Consider the following 21,183-nt stretch of genomic DNA (forward strand, 5'->3'; position numbering starts at 1 on the left):
AAGAGGAGGAGGAGACGGCACTGAAATGAGATGAATTGACAGCAGGAGAGACAATTATATTGGCAGAGGGAGAGATAGGGAAAAAAAAAAAAAAAGAGGGAGAGAGAGATGGAGAAGGGAAAATTATCCCAGTGAAAGGAGGAAGAGGAGGAGGAGCAAAGAACTGGAATGAAGCGTGGAGGGAAGGTAGTGATATTGGTAGAAGAAGAGGAAGGAAGGTAATGCTAATGAGATGAAGATGAGAAGGAAAGGCAGTGAAATGAATCAAGGGAATGGAAAGTATTGATACTAGTGGGAGAAGAGGAGGAGGAAGAGAGAAGGAGGAAGGTGAGGAGGTGGAGGAGAAAGGAAAATAACCCTAATGAGAATGGGAGGAGGAGGAGGAAGAAGAAGAAACACGGAAGAAAGAGGCAAGGCAGTGAACTGAGGTGAAACGAGAGAAGGAAAGGTAATGGTACTTGTAAAAGATGAAAGAAAAGATGGTGGGGTGATGCTGCTGCCGCTGATGATGATGATGATGAAGGAGGAGATGGAAGAAAGTTAATGCCAGTAAGAGGTGGAGGAGGAGGAGGAGGTAAGTGAATGCCATTGAGAGGATGAAGAGGGGGAGGAGGCAGGGCAGTGAAGTAAAATGAAGTGAGATGAAGCGAGGGAAGTGAAGGGAAGGTAATGGTATTGGAGGAGGAGAGTGCAGTATCATTTTTAATCAAGTTCAGCGAGGCAACATTATCGCTAACGTCATTTCCACACGTAATCAGGGAGAGAGCTTGGCCGGAGGGAGAGGTGGGTGACTGGGAGGGAGGAAGAGAGGGAGAAGTGGATGACTGGGAAGGAGGGAGGATGGGCCTGTATTTCGTTTTAGTTTTTCCTTCTCTCCTTTTTTCCTTGATTTTATCCACTATTTTTTCTCTCCAGGCTCAGAAGAAGTGAGTGTGAAATACGAGGGGATCTGTATCTCATTTTTTTTCCTCCATTATTTTTCTTTACGTATATTTCACTTTTTCGTTCCGGGAAGTGGGTAAGGAGGAGTCTGTTTCATTAATTTTTTCTTTCCTCCTGGTTTCCTTTAAGTCCATCCATTTTTTACCTGCGTCGTGAGTTGCCAGGTATATATATATATATATATATATATATATATATATATATATATATATATATATATATATATATATATATATATATATATATATATATATGATAGCGAAGGGTTGTTTCCTTTTGTTTTTCTTGTTGTTCTTGGAGAAACTTATCAAATAAATCATCACCACACCCTAGCTGACTAAAATACGATGCCCCTTTTTACCACCACCCACTAGCGTCCCCGCCCGTTCCGCTCACCTCTTTACACACATTCCATCCCTTTTCTACGCCCCACCCCCATCCCCCAGCGCGGAACTTTTAAGAAATCTAATGAACTGAACCATAGTCACGCCAAAACCGGTCAGTTTACAGTGTTCTTCTACATAGGGCACCTTACACCTTCCGCGGACCCTCATTCATCACCAACCATCTCCGGCCGTCCTATCATCCCGTCTCCACCCCCACCCATCATTTCAGCAGTGCCTTTTGCAGTGCCCGCCTTCACTGGGTGTATACTTGTTCTGCCTTGCCCCTCCACACACCACCTTCTTAACCCAACCCTCCCATTCCTTTCCGCCCATTTCACCCATTTCATTCCTATCTCAAACTTGCACCTTTCCGGTCTGCCAACAGCCCCCATCGCCAAAGCATAATCAATATCACCCCCGGCGTTCCCCAACTCCCACCACTAACACAGCCCATCCACCCATCACGCTCCTACCCATTTCAGGTTTGATGTGGTGTATATAATTAAAATGACACCATGGGCCCAGGAACGCACATATTCACAGGGTATATTTACTCAGTCTTGACCCACTTTACACCAACATCTTGGCCCAACCCATCTGCCCTCTTCCACCCACGCCATGTATCATTTAAATCTCCCTTTTTTCTTTCCTTCTATGTTCCTTTTCTGTGGATTTTTTTTTTCTTTCCATGAGTTTTTCGTTTTGTTCCCCGCTTTGCAAAAGTGAGAGGACGTTGATTTGGATTTGCCCGTCCGTCCGTCACACTTTGGTTTCCGAGTGATAAGTTTCCTAAATATTCGATTTCAGCCAGATCTGCCTCAGTGATTGCACATGTGAATACCCTGGATGGTTTTGATTGTGGACGTCATTAGTCACGCGGTTGATTTAAGGCAAGAAAAAAAAAATGCAGATTGGATATATGCCAATGCGGGGAACATACATTCCATAGGTCTGATGTTTCATTCATTTTTTTTTTTCTCTCTCTCTATTCTTACGGAGAAGTGTGTGGGAGGGGACCTGTATTTTATTTTGTTTTCTTTATGTCCATTTTCCGTTTTATCTTTATTCATCGATTTTTCCTTTTCGTCGTAATTTTCCTTAAACAGAATAAAACATTGAGCGTCAATATTCCCGGTTACCTACCTTCAGTAACATCAAAATCTGTAAATCTGTTTGTCGGGTGAGAAATGACACTGATAGAGAGAGGTGTAGAAGCAGACAGTGTGATGGGAAGGGCGGACCAGGGTGTGTTCGAGTGATATGGATGTGTGAAGAGAATGGGGAGATATGGAACCGGTAAAGGATATGCACAAAATCAGAAGAGGGAGCGAGAAGAAGAGGGATACCAAGGAGAAGGTGGAAGATGATGTGAATGATGATAAATCATAGATAGGTCTTAGCATCTAGGAATGTGAGAGATGTGTATGGAACAGAGAAAAAGTGAAATAAAGTAGTTCATAGGGGATAACATACCGTCAGTGATCTATTGGAAGGGAGTGAAGCGACGTAAACTGTAATTTGATTGTGTAATTGTTTTAAAAACCTTTCTATACGCCATTACTTACGACAGCCGAATGACAGTATGTAAGTGAATGACGTTGCTTTCCTGCTTTCGATCGTCATACTCCTAAAGAAGGTAACAACAAGCATGTACTACTAATAATAATAATTTCAAATGTCGTAATTGTGTGTTGAAGATGACCAGTTTTCCGTGGTTTATGTTTCCCCCCACCTACCAGATGTTTCAATTACACAAAACTGGCCTCAAAAACTATACATCAGCTTGCAATAGTTTTAGTTCCATTGCACTCAGAATTGTATATCGATGCCAGTGATATACGTGTTGTTGAGGAAAACATGATTTTATGCGGTATAAGAGTTCAAATGATTGCGGTTTTTCAACAGCGCTTCCCGCAGCTTGAAACTAACAAAATATACAGTAGCTGCATCATCGCCGGACAACCCCCACTCAACGCGTTCCACGTAATATAAACCCAATGGAGACAGTTATTAGGGGCCAAAACACCCGTTTAAAATTTTTCAGTCAACATGAAACGGGCCCATCTCTGACCCAGTTGCAACCATCGTGAAAGTTTCATGGCAATCCTTTTTCCAGTCTCGGCTTCACTACAGACAGACAGACAGGGCTGGAAATATTGTAATGTATGCCATATTACTGACTGAGTTGGCATTATAGACTAGCCTACATTCGCACCATGACATCAAAATCGTATAGTTATAGCCTTTTAATATGGTATTACCTTTAGTGAATAAAAAAGAAAGGAAAAATAATGAAGTCAGGAACGGGATGTGCAAGAGTTCTTATAGGTATTTTAGATAGAAAATGAGAAACTGTGAAGATAAAACGACAATATGTACCCTTTGAGTGGTAGCGTCGCACCTAGGTTTAAGTTTTTTGGCCAGCGCCAGGCGATTTTATGTAACTATAGGAAATCTGCGGTGGTTATAAGTGATCAGCTTGATTGTACCGTATATTACTTTAGTCATATGACGAAACGGTGGGGGGGGGGGCGGAGAGAGTAAGACAAAATAGGCCTGCAGTACGTGGAAAAATACTAGTATACAAACCCCCATAGATAGCTACATAGGAGAGAGAGAGAGAGAGAGAGAGGGAAATTGAATTACTTGTGGAATGGTAGGCTATCGCTGAAGACCGAGCAGGATTGACTAGAATATGATAAGGAAACAGACTGCCATAAACAGGGTGAAAGAACTTTGATATACAGTACGTGTCGCAGTAAAGCAATGATACAAGGCAGCGAAATATAAAGGGAAGAGGGAGAGGAAATGAGGATTAAAGCAAAATAGTCGAGCCACATGGAGTCAAGGGCCAAAGAAGCTGAGAAAAGCGAGAATAACCCCCGAATCATCATCATGTGAAGTAAAGTAGTGGCATAATCTACCGTAGCAAGGAATAAATTAGGAGTCTTCAAGGTGATTGTAAATAAGTAATCTTATTTGATTGTCAGAGATAGTGTTGCAGTCACCCATCGCAGACCGGAGTTTTCTCAAAGTCCTCTTAGTTTAGAAAATGGCATTTTGAGATACATGCACGGTAACTAAACAAGTACACTCAGAAAAACCATCTTCATACATGCGTACCTATCCTGTACATGCAGTATGTCTATGGCTACATGTGTGCGCGTGTACAGTATACATATATGCTCAGATATATACGTATATGTATGTGTGCATATGTGCCTCTGCATACGTATGTACATACGTGTGTATCTATGTGCCACTTTGCTCATCTCAAAACATGTAATAATTACTACAGCAGCTTTGCACTTTGTATGTCTTTGTTCATTATTGTGCATATAATGGTAATTACTTCCATGCCTTCTATGCCCTAAGGTACCGATTTTTTTTTTTTTTTTTTTTTTCATGCACCCCTCCCTGCTTGGCCTTCAGGGACAACGTTCCCTAAAGTTGGGGCTTGTACTGAATGGTAAATAAAGAACCTAAATTAAAAAAAAAAAAAAAAATCGAGCGATATCTGTGCTTATGCATTAAACCCAAATAGACTGTAGAAAGTGAAAACAATACCACGGATGTATATATTATTTTAATAACACTTGTCTTTATATGGGCGCACCGATAAATACCGTGTTATTAGCCTAACTAATTTTACAAACTGTGATTAACCAGACCCTCCTTAACTTGCTAAAGCTAATGACAGACGACACTTGCAGAGTGTAAAGGACACAGTTCTGCCCCTTGGCAGTCACCAACCCCAAGTTTACCCCACTGGCCAGGATCCACTGTGGCAAGTCTCAGCACCTTGTTCACAAGGAGACGGAGTATTTTTAACCCACATACCAGCAGTCTTGATCACTGGCACAGCGCTTAGGACGGGCAGCGAGTGTCCACACTACTCCTGCGACCTGTCGGCACTGCAAATGCCTTCTGCAACTACAGTCACTGCTAGTCGTTGAGCAGCGAGCGGTGGATGAAAGTCAACTCGGACGGTACCACATCAACCTGTCAGAAAAAACCCCGTAAGAAAATAAATGTAGAATTATGTTAAAGCTAACAGTGAAAAAGGTGAGTCATATAAACTGAAGTCTGGCTGGTGTTTGTGACACTAATGTCCCGGACACACTTGCCTCCGAACATGTGATCGACATGACGAAAAGAAGCACCGGGTTAGAGCCGCTGATTGGAGTCAGCGTTGGACAAACCTCTGCTGATCCTCGTTTCCTCTCGACGATCACATGTTCCGGGGCAAATTGTCTGGGCCCAAAGGCGAACCAGTGTGCAGTAAATGATTCTTCATTAACCTTACACACTAGGTAGAATATCCATATGTATTTCATCATTGCGTAATATATATATATATATATATATATATATATATATATATATATATATATAATTAATATTTTCTTTACCTTGTGCTATATTTGTTACTGCCATATGATAATACTGCTCAAACATACTATAATGTGTGTGTGTGTGTGTGTGTGTATGTGTGTGTGTAAAACCCTCATCCTCTCATCAAAAATTTCAGGACGGATACGCTTCTGATGGTCAACGTCCGGCAAAAGCTCCTAAAACTTTACCACCTAACGTTGGAAATGGTTGGTGGATCCAAGTGGGCCAGACTAGATCCCCGAGAGTGGCTCTAGCAATCTTCCCTGTGTCTAACTGCTAGACGATGTTTCTCAGGGACGTGAGTCATACTCACAGATTAAGAATTTTTATAAATACCTCATGATTCTTTATGAATGGTAGGTTCACTATATGAAACTGACCTTTTGCGGGTTGTATTAGGCCCGCTCTGTACCTTTTAGGCCAAGAGCCCCCGAGTTTGGCAATAAACAGCTTGGCTGTTGTAGTTTCCTGGCTTACGGGAAATCACTTGGCATGTCACTCAGTATACAGTCATGTCACTGAACGGTAAGCAGTCGAGTAGAAAGTGGGAGTCCCTCAACCTCAAGCACAGCCATATTTCGCTGTATTAGGCAATGCATTCTGTGCAGCTGATTTTGATCATACAATATGAAGAAAGTGAGGTAATTTAATCACTCGCCAAACTGATTAATATGACTCCATTTTAGAAAAATTCGTGGCTTCAGTCACTGAAATTCGTCGTATGGAAAATTAATTACTGAATGACATCAAAGAAACATGCTAAAAATATTCACTGCTGTACATAATCGTGATTTCGACAGTTTTGAGTACTACTACAGTGTCGGACCGACGGATAAGTATGTTTAAAATTGCCGCCGTCATTTGCAGTTCAATTCTGAGGCACTTGTTTTACCTTGTTAAGAGTTTCATATTTTAGTTAAGCCATAATTTAAACTTCTTGAGAATTGATCTCCAGTATTATTGACATAGCCAAACTGTTGATCACAGAATCATAAGCAACTCTACCGTGGATGCCGATAGTCTGATACACGTCAGTGATGTTTACAAGCGTCAGCTGATGGAGAGGGTGATCGTGTCACCAGGTACCAGCAGTTGTAGGTTTACAAAAGGTAACATGGTTTCATATTAGTTATTTGTATATGTGACGGTATTATTTCGTGTAATAATTCCTTATGAATTGAATATTTTGAATTATATACAGTACTTTAGAGCTATCACTACACCCTGAAGAACTGTTACTACGGTATATTTACAGATGGTTTCGCAAGCCCACCACCTCCTTTTGATGTATATGTACTGTGTACACTGTGAACTCAGTTTTGTATGTTGCATTAATGCCAAGATAGTACAGTATTTTTTCTTTACACTTGCAGTTCAATACAGGAAGTGTGCATTTGGCTTCATAGCCTACAGACCTTACCAGTTCACCTTATCTTCTGGTGTGCTTACCATAGTTTCCTTTTTTATTTTTTTTTCTGATAAGTGTTGTTGTTTCTGATGTAATGGCAGACACCCACAATCTACCAAAATTCATTTACATTTGCAGTTTGGTGAGTTAGGTTAGTAGATCTGGTTAACTTAGGATAGGTTAGGGTACATTGTTTCATCAGATTAGATGAATTTAGGTTAATTTAGAATATGTAATGCTAGGGTACTGGGTATTGTTATTTGAAGTTAGGCTAGCCATAATAAATTTCAGTAGATATGAGTAGGTTTTATTAAGACGCAGTGATTATGCTTGAGAAACAATCATCAGGAACACAGAACATGAATACCGGTATAATGAACAGGAAAGCAAAAATGATGGAAAAGTCATTTACCACTATAAAAATGATGATAAAAGTATAGAAAACACCTGGGAAGAAAAAGTAAATTGGTAAGGTATTTCTGCAGCTTAAAGAAAATGTCAGTACTGTTTGTGTGGTTCAGTAATGGGCACTTACCTAACAAATTTCATTGATGTACAGTTTGTTTTCACAACATGGCCATGATGTACCATAATCTTGGTTTACTGGTACGTTTTATCCATACTGGTGAAATACAGATCAGCACTAAGTCATCAAGTTTCCTAACCAGTTTTAGAGTGTTACGGTAGGTCAGAATCTATGAGAGCCCTCATTCTGTATACCATATCTATCTAGCCTGACACAATAATCCCTTAAGGGGTGGTGGTTTGTCTTTGAGTTAGTTGTTTTACAGGGAGGGACACTAACCCTCCGCCAACCCACTTGCTGACATGTATGGAACATATATGGATTAGTTATGTATATGGTTACCACCGGTGTTGAAAATGGTTTCTGGGCTTACTGGAAACCACTTGGCTTTTCACTCAGTGTAATGCCACTGAAAAGGAAAGAAGAGTAATAAAAAGTGAAAGGAAAAAAGGGAGAAATGGAAGAGAGAGGGCAGACACAGAAAAAGAGTGATAAAGGTGAAGCAAGAAGTAGGCAGCACTACATCAAGTGAGTGGATGATGGTTGCCACCACCTACCACTTTTCACTGATGATGAGTTTATGGCAAGAAGTAAGTGATGAAACTGCAGGAGTGGTCCCATGCACATAGTGTACTGTAATTTCTCTCTCTCTCTCCATCTATATAAACTACTGTACAACCTAATTATCATTGTCATAGATTTGAGTAGCAAGTTGTGGAAATGCCTAATTTTGAACACATTACACCCTCATCAGTTGTTCATACAAACCATGGCATATGGCTGTCCATTAGCCTGTGTCAGGCTTTCAAGATGATATGGTTCCAAGATCAGTTTGTCACTTATCATATCATTCATACTAACCCATTTCACCCAAACTTAAATAATCAGAACCAATTGGGGATGAATTGTTTCAGGTCCAAATCGACCTGTTGCCATCAGTACGGCACCATCACCAGTGTCAACAAGCATGGCTTAGTGCTCATTGTAACATAGCTAAATGTTATTGTCACAGAATCTGGGTGTCATGAGCAAAACAAAATTTTAAAAATTAGTCTGTCAATAAAATTTTCATATTTTGTTAATGAGATTGTGGTAGGTGGGGGCACTCATCATCCTCTCACTCGATAATAGTGCTGCTCTCAGGTGGCCACCCTTTCCTCTCTTCCTTCCTTCTTCCCTTCCTTTCTCTTCTGTCTTTCTTTCCTTCATTCCTTCCTTTTTCTTCTGTCTATGGGTGACTCTACACTGAGTGACAAGCCAAATGGTTTCCTGGACACCAGAAAACCATTTACTATGCTGGGTGGTAGCCTAGCTATATAACCAAAGTATGGCACCTGGTGGTTTGGTGGGTAATTAAGGCACTCCAGTCAGATTGATCCAGTGCAGGTTTATATCCAAGGGATGGTTTGGATTTATTGCTCACATAATGCCACTCAGGGATGAATGGGGCTTGTCACTGTTATCTTAAATGTCAAGACCAACTTCCCTAGCCCCAGGCTCCTATGCTTCTCATGGGGCAATGCAGGATTAGATGATGGATGAATGTTAATGGGAGCTCTCCTACAGTTTGTTAATAAATTTTATCTCTTTGTGATAAACATATAGAAATGACAGAGATTACCAGTAGATGGTGTGTAGTACATCCTTGAATGAGAGGCCTGAGGGGGTGGGGGTGCTGGAATTGTGATTGAAGAGTTAACGGAAGGATGGGTCCTGAATGTACCGTATTGGTGTTGTGACGAGGAGAGGTAAATTGAGATGGTTTGGGCATGTTAAGAGGTTGGAGGATGACAGTTGGGTGAAGAAGGTGAGAAATGTGAAATTTGAGGGTAGAGTTTTGAGAGGCATACCAAAAAAGGCCTGGGACAAGGTCATAGAGTGTGACCTCAGGGATAAGGGACTGAATAGCCTAAGGAGGCTGCCAGAGATCGAGCAGCTTGGAGAACCACCATTAGGTGACCAAGGTCAATGTGTGCAAGAATGTTGTAGCCTTTGTAAGCCAAATAACAATTGGTATAATTCATAGATGATTGAAGTCAGGTATAATTATTCCCTTGTACAAAGGAAAAGGGGAAAAAGAAGTGTGTGGTAATCAGAGGGGCATTTGTCTTCTTAGTATAATAGGAAAATTGTATGGTAGGATACTTATTGACAAAGTTAGAGAAAGAACAGGGAGGCTTTAGGAAGGGAAGAGGTTGTGTAGATCAGATATTCATTCTTAGATCTTTAGTGGAAAAGTTTCTAGAGAAGGGAAAGAAGTTGTATGCGGCTTTCATGGATTTGGAGAAAACATATGACAGGGTGAATAGACAAGGATTGTGGAAAGAGTTAAGTATATATGGAGTAGATGGGAAGTTGTTGAATGCTGTGAAGAATATGTACAATGGTGCGAAGGCTGCAGTGCGTGTGGATGGTGAACTAAGTGAATTTTTCTCTTTGAAGGTTGGGTTGAAACAGGGATGTGTCATGTCTCCATGGTTGTTCAATCTGTACATGGATGGGGTAATAAAAGAGGTACAAGGTAGAGTAATGGATGTTGGAGTGGCCCTGGTGAGAGAGGATAGTGTTTGGAAACTCTCTGTACTGTTGTTTGCAGATGATACTGTGTTGTTGAGTGAAGACGAAGGGGAGCTGCAAGGCTTGGTGGATGAGTTTGGGAGAGTGTGTAAGAAACGGAATCTAAAGGTGAATGTAGGGAAGAGTAAAGTGATGGTCTTTGAGAGAGGTGAAGTCAGTGAATGTACAGTGAGGTTGGATGGTGAGGAATTGGAAAATGTGAGTACGTTTAAGTACTTGGGTAGTGTGATGAGTAAGGATGGAGGTTTAGAGGGTGAAGTGCTTGAAAGGGTACAGCAGGGAAGAAAGGTTGCTGGTTCTTTGAAAGTAGTGATAAGAAACAGGGAAGTGAAGATGGAAGTGAAAAAGTTACTACTTGACAGTATTGTGATATCAACTCTAACGTATGGAAGTGAAGCTTGGACGTTGTTGGAAGGACACAAGTCAAGAGTGAGAACAGTGGAAATGAGTTATTTAAGAGGAGCCTGTGGAGTCACATGGAGAGACAGGCTGACGAATGAGGATATAAAGGAGCGTTGTGGTGTGGATGTGGATGTGATAGGAAGTGGTATGAGGAACACACTGAGGTGGTTTAGTCATGTGGAGAGGATGGAGGGTGAAAGACTGACGAAGAGAGTGTATGTGAGTGAGGTGGAGGGGGGAAGAGGGAGGGGGAGGCCGAGGATGAGATGGAGGGATGGGGTGGAGAGGTATTTGAGAAAGGGGGGTGTGAGTTGGGAGCAGGGCAGTGAAATGACGGGGGACAGGGCGACTTGGAGGCGATTTGTTTGTGGCCACCCCAAACGGGATTGAGGCATCTGGCAATAGATAGATAGATAGATAGATTTGACACCCACATGCTGCATAGATAATTTTCTATCTATATATCTATATACCATTCCTAGGCTTTTCCTCCCGTAGGGAGGTAGCTGAAACAGGACAACACATCCACCAAATTACTCATCCACACATGACTTGCTGATCAGTCTGTGATTTTTTTCCTGCTTTTTAAAATGTGTTGTATTCAAATTTTAGCAATCATTACCATCAGAAACAATGTAAGATATTCTCCTTGAGTATTTATCAGTATTGGGGTGCCTTTTTTTTTTTTTTTTTTTTTTTTTTTTTTTTTTTTTTAAGAGGAAATGGAAAAATTGATCATACGCATATGGTGCACAAAATAAATAGGCTTGGTAATTTTTTAGTTTCCACCTATACCTGACTTAGTAATGAATCTATGATTTTCTTTCATTTTTTCTTTGTTTTTTGTGTTTATGCAAACTTTAACCTTCATTCCCATCAGAAATTTCCCCTCTATTTTAATCAGTAATGGGGGACATGGTGGTGAGATTTTGCTTGTAATGTACAGTAAAGCTGTTTTGAAATCAGGAAATAATTGCTTGTAATTCAATGTAAAGTTGCTCTGAAGTCAGGAAATAATGTTTCCTGTAATTTGAACCTCATAATCATGAACCTGAAGCATGTGTCAAAGTTGCACTTTTGCCTGCACATATTCCAAATGTTAAATGAAGACTAACTCCATTATTTCTGCCACCAGATTATTTATGTTCAGCATAAGAGAGACCCACCAGTGTGAAGCATTTGCAGTAGGCCTAGGTGACACAAGCCAGCAGCAGCAGCAGCAGCAGCCTTGGAAGGGGTCCAGTGGTGTGACAAAGTGAACCACTCCCCATCCTCCCTGGTCAGGATGGAAACATTGTACCACCAGACCAACCGATTACTGCAGGAGGTGACGTCAGAGGACCTGGTGCGGCTGGAACGAGCTCATGGCCCGGAGGAGGTTGCTGCAGCTGAGTCAACTGCCATACAGAAGCTTGATTCAATCCATCAGTAGGTTGTTGCTGTTTGGACCCCCCCCCCTCCTCTCTCTCTCTCTCTCTCTCTCTCTCTCTCTCTCTCTCTACATTCTACGAGAACAACAGTTGCCAACTTGGAGATATCCAAAACATGCCAGAGTTTCTTACACTGGACAACACTCTAAATTATTCAGAATACGAACCAAATAAAATTACACAATTTAATGAACAATTACATAAATAAAACATCATAAAGAAAAAGAGCACAAAAATAAATACATTCAGCAACATCAACCACTGTCAGTCAGCAGTACAGTAAACTGGGGTGAATTCGGACTCGGGGCTAATTCGGACATTACGTTATTGCAATAAAAAGTTATTTAAATTAATTAATAATTAATGAATAAATATATTAGAAATCTGTTTGTGCTCAGTTGTTTGTAATTCTATACTGTACTTTTGTGTATAAAGATCTTTAATATATCATGTGATACATACCAAATATACACTAAAAAGCAAACATACATTAAAAGAATAAAATTCGTAACATTGGCAAAGTTTCTTGGGCAGAAAGGTTGATGAATAGATGCAGGAAAGTCTTTGGTGCCCAGATGTACTTCCATGAGTAGTGTGAAAGTGGACAGTAAGTAATTGGCATTATCTTCTCAGTTAACCCCTTAATTGGGCATTTAATGAAATTTTTAAAATTTTAATGCAAATTGGAATCAGTTCGGACATTGGGATCAGTTCAGACGGGGGGAGTATGAACGAAAAAATAACATTTTTTACAACATACTATTGTCTACAATTTGCCAGATGTGGATATTTGTGTGTAATCAGGTTCATATGTGTCATTTACAGATATACTCTTGAGCTGTTATGGTACTACCTCTTTAAGCTAGGACACCCAATGACTTGAACATGTAAGAAAAGAACTGGTGGAGATCGAGGTCCTTATTGTAGTGAAAAAGCAGGCAAGAAAATGGTAAAGCCAAATAATCAGGATAAATATCACCTTTAACTAATTTTCCATTAATGTTGCAAAAGAAGAAATTATTAGTCAGAAATGATTGGTAAGTATATACAGAACTAAGGTTTGTAGCTAGATTTATACTAGCTACATGTGTTCTTATATGTTTTATTTAAACCAAAGAAAAAACCAAATTGCTATTGTGTTCATAGTTCAGTATAGTCATTAGCTTATTTTGTCAGGGAGTGACATTAATTTTGTGCTGGAAGAATAATTTTTTTTTAAAGACCCGAAATGGCCCCACATGCAGCTGAGACTAAACTGGGAACCCAGGATAGTCATCTGCATTCATTGTCTATTTAAGTACGAATTTATACAGTGTGTACGAATTCACCAAAGTTTGAGTACAAATTCGGACACTCATTACTCTATTTGCTGTAATTATATATGAAACATTTTAAATTTATACTGCTTTGATTCAGTACCCTAGTGGACCAGCCCCACATACAATACTTAAGATCTTGGATTGAACTAAAAACTAGATTACATGGCACAAAAAAACAAAACAATCATCCAAATTCACCACAGTTTATGGTACTAGACATATATTAGGCCAAGGATTAAAGTGTTCAGTGTCAAATCCAAGGATACAGTTGGCAGACATTATCCCTACGTGTCAAGTGGGGTTAGTGGAGGATTAGTGCCCCTTCCTGTAAAACAATTAACTCTAAGCCCTTGGCCACCCCATTTGGGATACATGGCATCTGGCAATGAATGGATGAATGAAATGAAAGTCCATTAATGAATTTTCTCTAATGAATGATCCAGATGCTCTGCTTCAGAACCCAGGATTTAATGGTGATTGATAATTATGATCAGGATAAAAAGAAAAAAGCTGTATAGCTGTCTGGAAATGGATTTGGCACATGAACATACTTTGGATTTTATCAAGGATGGTGACACATTCATTGATTCATGCAATAGAAGTTAATTCCATAGAAGAAAAGAATTAGTAAAGATGTAGATTAACTCTTTCACTGCAAGGATATGGCCCTATTGAATATAAATTTTGTGGTTTCAGTCTAAGTAAAATTGCCAAGTGGAACCATATAAATGAAAGTTAATCATTTCAGTCCCAAATAATGCATCGTAATTAACCTTGATAGGAGACAGCAGTGTCATTTAGCCTTATGCTGTTCAGTGATAAAGATGGCATATAATAATAGGCACAAATATTGTATGTAAGTAGATTTTTTTCATGTTCCTTATTACCAAGATTCTTGCCACCAGGAATTGTAGTCGTTTGGATATCCTGATCAACAAGGAGCCTCCAGCTAGGAGATCTAATGCCAAGTACCGGGTCGATCAGCTCAAGTATGACCTCAAGCATGTACAGGTACATTAATATCATTTATGCATTTCTTTAACAATATTGCATTTGTTCTGACCTTGCATAAGATCCCAAACTCCTTTCAGCTCAGCTAATCATTAATTGTAGTCAGATAGGAAGGTTGATTGACTAGTAATCAGAGACATTCATTCCAACCTCATAACATTGAATTCCATGCAACCACAACTTAGTACTGTATTCAGGTTGGGAGTGGCCCATTTCTTTCAGGTGAATGCAAACTGATTATAGTGGAAGGCATCACTTCCTCTGTTCTTATTTGTACTCTGTTGGGTGTTACCTACTTGCTCATTCTCAACAACATGCTAGTTAATGTACCAGGTACTTATGGACCATTACCTACTTTTCAGTTCTCCATAACATACAAAATAAGACTCTGGCATTTCAATTACATTTTATACAACCATCATCATCATCATCCAGACCTCCTTTCCCACTCTAGGGCAGGGTGAGAAGTAGCAATGTCCAGACAGGCCAAGTTTGCCCAGTCCAGTGGGCCACACTTCCATTCACTCATCGTTCATGCCCCCAGAATCTTGGCTCTATCTGATACGCCAAAAAACTTTCACCACATTCTGTCGTTTCACATAAACATATCCAATTTTATACTAACTGGAAAAAATTGAACCCCAACATAGAATATATACGTAAATGGGTATGCCTGGCATGCCTAGTGAAAGGGCCAGCAACTAATGAACTCATTATTCAAGCTTCCGGAATCTTGCCTCATCCTCACAGGCCCAACCATTTGCAGATATTTTTTAAAGGTATTTTTCCAGATGTAGTGCTGTTCTTGGGTGTCAACCCTTTTCTCTCCTCCTTCCTTCTTTCCTTCCATCCTCTTCTGTTTTTCCTTCATTCTTTCCTCTTTCTTCTGGCTATGGGTGACTTTACGCTCCCACTTCTGTCTTTCTTTCCTTCAGTCTTTCCTCTTCCTTCTGCCTGTGAGTGGCTTTACACTGACTGACAGACCAAATGGTTTCCTGTACACCAGGAAACCATTTACCATGCAGGGTGGTAACCATATAACGAAATTCTGGTGCATGGTGGTGCTCCAATTGGATTGAGCTGGTGAAGGTTTATATCCAAGGGGTGGTTGGGGTTTATTGCTCACATAATGCCACTCAGGGATGAGTGAGGCTTGTCACTCTCATCTTAAATGTCAGGACCAACTTACCTAGCCCAAGGTTCCTACGCTCCTCATGGGGCAACGTAGGATTGGATGATGGATGGATGGATTTTTCCAGGAAACCATTTACTGTGCTGGGTGGTAACCATATAACCAAATTAGGGCCCCTTGTGGTTAAGTGGGTAATTACGGCACTCCGGATTGAGCTGATGAGGCTTTACATCCAAGGGGTGGTTGGGGTTTGTTTCTCATGTTATGCCACTCAGGGATCAGTGAGGCTGGTCACTCTCATCTTCAATGTCAGGACCAACTTGCCTAGCCCCGGGCTTCTATGCTCCTCATGGGGCAACGTAGGATTGGATGATGGATGGATAGATGGATTTTTTTCTTAATAGATTCCATGCACATTGTATACTAGATAGTCATTCTGATGGCAGTCAGAGCAAAAGGGAATGCCAGACCCTTGTCATATATTCCTTCATCTGCAGTAATGAGCTCCGTCACAAGGCTCTAGCAGTTAAACGATTGAATTTACAACTAAATTCATACAGAAAACAGAAAAATGAAAGGTCATTGTAATAACACACAGCCACTCTACAGACCCTTTCACCTTTGCAAGACACTTGACCATCCATTCATCCATCATCCAATCCTACGTTGCTCCATGAGGAGCGTAGGAGCCCAGGGCTAGGCAGCTGGTCCTGACGTTTAAGGTGTGAGTGACCAGCCTCACTCATCCCTGAGTGGCATTACTTGAGCAATAAACCCCAACCATCCCTTGGATATAAACCTTCACCGGCTCAATCCGACTGGAGTGCAATAATTACTCACTAAACCACTAGGTGCCAAAATTTGGTTACTTGGTTACCACCCAGTGTAGTAAATGGTTTCTTGGTGTACAGGAAACCATTTGGCTTGTCACTCAGTGTTGAGTCATCCACAGGCTGAAGGAAGAGGAAAGACTGAAGGAAAGAAAGACGGAAGAGGGAGTGTAAAGGTCGCCCGTAGGCAGAAGGACGAGGAAAGACTGAAGGAAAGAAAGACAGAAGAGGATGGAAGGAAAGAAGGATGGAGGAGAGGAAAGGGCAGACACCCGAGAGCAGCAATACATACAGTAGAGTGAGTGGATGGTGAGCACAGGACACTTGACAGCATCATTATATCACAAACAAAACAAACACCAAGATCCAGGCTTCCAACATCTCCAACACATTCTGTTTTGCAAAGAACAAGGAGAAGTACTCATGGATCATTATGCAAACATACCGGTGAGTTACTTTACACCAACACACATCAGAGTCAGAAAAACAGTCTTCTCTGCATAGGCATTCCATTCCACACAACCACAACCAAATCCCTATTATTCCAGAATTGACTCATAAAATTATCATGAAAACAAAAATTACAAGCAGATGCTATCAATATTCTACACCAAAACACTTATGCCTGTATTTTATAACTTTTCCATCCCTTTTAGATGCATGGGAAGGACATCTTTTGCTGAATTGGTATTTATAAAAAAAAAAAAAAAAAAAAAAAAAAATCTCTTTCTGAGCCACTTGAAGGGCAATGTTTCCCTTCGTGATTTGTGTGCATTCTTTTGTAGTTTATTGTTGTAAATGTACTGTATATAAAATGTCGATGGAAGGTACTGACCAATTTTATTAATAGAAATTACAATGATATACTGATTTTTAAGTGCTATTTGTATCTCTTTAAAACTGTTACCCATGTTGACCGAGATGTATAGCCAGACATAAACAGAGCAGACAATGTACCACCTCCAATAATCATCCAGGCTTATATGGTCTAACACTGACAAATCTTATACATTATGGCAAGGGTCACAGGAGGATTTTTTTCGAGAAACATTGTACTTGTTAAATGTTAGTATGCCCGGAAAGGGAGAATCTACCATAAAGGTCACACAAGTGGTTTGGGTCATGTCTTCCAGCTGGAAAAAAACAAGTGAGTGCTGCCATGGGAATACCAGAGACAGATGTTAACAGGTGATTCTTACACTTAGGAATAACAACATGAAAGAAAATAATGTTCCTTGAATATACTTTATTATTAAAGTACTGTCTTGAGCAGCGGTGTTGGCCAGAGTGGCATTTATGGCTGAATACCAACAGTATGGATGTGGCGGTGACCGCCCATATCTCAAATATGTTGTGCTTTCATTTCATTTCAGATATGCATGCTTTGATATATTAGTTTATAAATCTAATGCTCCACCATACCATATATCAGCAGGATGGATTGTTTTAGCTTATTAACAGGGCTACCAACCTGAACATTTTCCCTTCCCTTTCAGGGGAATCTGTTTGGATACCGATGGAAATCAAAACTCCTTCGACAGGAAGGAAAAGTTTAGGGAAGGGATTATTTTTAAGAATACCTCTGTTAAAACAACTCATCATCTAGGCCCTGACAAGCATCAGCAACTGCTCCTATGCTTATTGCAGCATTCTCAACATGTGGAAACATGGAGCAGCCATCACTATGCCGTACAAAAACCAAACTAGAATCTAACATGCCCTTCTTTGTACAGACCCATAACACTATTCAGCATGCCATCCAAGGTAACTGAACACTTAATTCTTAACCAAGTCACATCTCATGTTCCCCTTGCTGGGTCACAAAACAACTTAGCACTGCACTCCACAAAAACCATATTAACTAATCTCGCACAAAACGCATATGACAACAGCAGCTCCGTGAGACCCACACAACATACACTTCGTACAACAATAAACACTGGTAAAAGCCTTTGATGCTATTCCACAGTGCTGAGTTTTCACCGAAATTAAAAGAGGAGAGTAACACCAGATTCTGGTTTGTCAGCTAGTTATTTAGGAGACAAGTACACATTACAATCTATGGCAAGTCATCGTGAACATAAACAACTGCTTGTAGGTAGCAGAAAAATAAATAAGTAAATAAAAATAATCTGAGTCAAGTGGTTAAAGTACCCTAATGGAGAATCCAAGTTTCAGCCATTTTCCCTAGCTGATAATTTCTTGTGTTTGCAGAACTCATTAATGCTTCTGCAACAGCGGCGTGTAGTGCGAGCACGAGAGGCAGAGGAGCGAGAGGCTCTGCTCTCTCGCACCTTCACCACCAACGACAACCAGGACACCGCCATTTTCCTTGACCATGAACTCCAGCACCACAACAAGCTAGGGGTTAGTCACTTAATTTGTTTTTGTTCATTTTGCACCTGGTGGTATGGTGGTTAGAAAGCCCCCATCAACAGGAACATGCAGTGAAGACATTCTATAGTGTCACAAACATATCTTGCTTTGTACATATACAGCTAGTTGTTTTTGTATGAGGCCGTCTTTAACGTAATTTTTTTCTTTTATGTAATGCTTTCTTGTGGTAGGTGGGGGCGCTCACCATCCACTCACTCGATGTAGTGCTGCTGTCGGGTGTCTGCCCTTTCCTCTCCTCCATTCTTCTTTCCTTCCATCCTCTTCTTCTTCCTTTCCTTCTTTCTTTCCTCGTCCTTCTGCCTACAAGTGACTTTACACTCCCATTTCTGTCATTCTTTCCTTCATTCTTTCCTCTTCCTTCTGCCTATGGGTGACTCTACACTGAGTGACAAGCCAAATGGTTTCCAGTACACCAGGAAACCATGAACTATGCTGGGTGGTAACCATATAACCAAATTTTGGTGCCTGGTGGTTTAGTGGGTAATTATTGCGTTCCAATCGGATTGGGCCGGTGAAGGTTTAAATCCAAGGGGTGGTTGGGGTGTATTGCTCATGTAATGCCACTCAGGGATGAATGAGGCTAGTCACTCTCATCTTAAATGTCGGGACCAACTTGCCTAGCCCCGGGCACCTACGCTTCTCATGGGGTGACATAGGATTGGATGATGGATGGATGTACTGCTTTGTCTTATATGACTCACTTAAATGATTAAGATTGTTTGGCTCTAGCTGGTATAGTTCTTCTGACCAAGAAAAGGTTTATAACGACAAGATTAGCTCTCCCACCTGTCTCAGGTGCTGATGCCCAACTCTTAGCTGAATAGAATGCATGCATAGTTTCAGTCCCCAAGAGGTGACTGGAGGCTTTTTCATTATGTAATTACATCAAGGGGAGAAGGCTTGACATGTACCCTTTATTGTACTGGATTATGGTGACCAAGTTTCAAGTTCCTGCTAATACAAGTTTTCAAGTTAAGTGCCTTGATCTCCATTTTTTAATTAGGTGTTTGTGGTCTTTTACTGCATGCCTTGTAAGTAATATGGCATTATTTACAGGAGGTAAACCACAATGTTGATGAAATCCTGGGGGTGGGTCGAAGTGTCTTACATGGGCTGCGTGACCAGGGAGCCACACTGAAGGGTGCCCATAAACGGGTGCTGGACCTGGCTAACACCCTTGGTCTCTCCAACACCGTCATGCGCATGATTGAGAGGCGCTCTACTCAGGACAAGTACATCCTAATTGCTGGCATGATTATAGTGCTACTCTTCCTCTATTTTGCCCTCAAGTACTTGTGAAAACTACTGTAGTTGTATTGTACTCTCACCTGTGTCAGAACTCACAAGATGTTAGGTGGTGTGAGGTGCTTCTGTGAACCAGTTCCATAGACAAGGGACAGGACTTGTACTGTAGTGTAAATACCGTAATTCAGTGATTATCTGCACTTTACTGTAAATAGTTTGGTGATGAAATATCAGTACTTTAGAAAGTTAACAAAAAACATCCAGTGTTGTAATTGAACAGCCATAGTATGTGTAGGGCTGTGGTTATTCTGTGCCATTTTTTATCCCCCCCAAGAAGATCGCCTATAATATGTACACAGCCCAATATCACTGCTTTGTACACCATTCAGAATCCTAGAAAGACTCATCATGAAGAACATCATGCCTCCACATACCTCAGTCTGAGTCCCAGCATGGATTCCAACTCGTCAGCCACCACACATCTCTCCAAGTTGACCAAGATCTTCTTAGATGATTTAGCAGCAGTAGATATAAACAAATCTTTCAGTAATGTACCAGAACATATCATGGTAAGCAAAAGCCTGAGAGACAAATGTGGTTTATGAAAGTGAGATCGAGGACAGTGATGGTAGGGGCAGACATTACATGGTGAGGGAAAAGAGAGTGGACCCACACATTGGTGAAAGAGAAGGAAGAGGAAGCGGAGTGTTTGTGGAAGGGAGAAAGATACTGGGTATGTGAGGATAAGGTAGCCTGGAAGGGTTTCTGTCACAGCCATCTGTTGTTTGGGGGTTCCCAGGAGGGAGAAGGGTTTCAGTGATGATGATTATGATTATGAAACATGACATTCATTCATTCATTGCCAGACCCCATGTATCCCAAACGGGGTGGCCAAGGGCTTAGAGTTAATTGTTTTACAGGGAGGGGCACTAATCCTCACATGACATACAGTGATAAAAAAATGACTAGCCAACTTCCTCTTGGACAGGCAGTCTCAGTACTCAAATTAAAACCAAAATATTATCCGATGGCAGCTTAGTTTTTTTACTTTTTTTTTTTTCTTTTTTCAGTAACAGCATATACAGTATTGACATATGTTGATGGCCTACCAATAGTTTCATAATCCTCCAAAATTCATTGAGCATTAGGCCATCGTCATTTGTGCCTGTGGTCACTATAACTT

At 40.7% G+C, this 21,183-nt stretch overlaps 1 protein-coding gene across 1 annotated transcript; it reads left to right on the forward strand.

The window, feature by feature from the left end:
• Positions 1-11,921: 11,921 nt before the first annotated feature.
• On the forward strand, positions 11,922-20,054 carry Membrin (golgi SNAP receptor complex member 2). Its single transcript, XM_080281505.1, has 4 exons — positions 11,922-12,064; positions 14,291-14,396; positions 18,573-18,725; positions 19,812-20,054. The coding sequence occupies exons 1-4, from the start codon at positions 11,922-11,924 to the stop codon at positions 20,052-20,054; spliced, it is 645 nt and encodes a 214-aa protein (XP_080137631.1).
• Positions 20,055-21,183: the final 1,129 nt, after the last annotated feature.

This window comes from Coenobita brevimanus, chromosome 89 (assembly GCF_032717465.1).
Source record: "Coenobita brevimanus isolate Jiangsu-jjx chromosome 89, ASM3271746v2, whole genome shotgun sequence".
NCBI classification, from domain to species: Eukaryota; Metazoa; Arthropoda; class Malacostraca; order Decapoda; family Coenobitidae; genus Coenobita; species Coenobita brevimanus.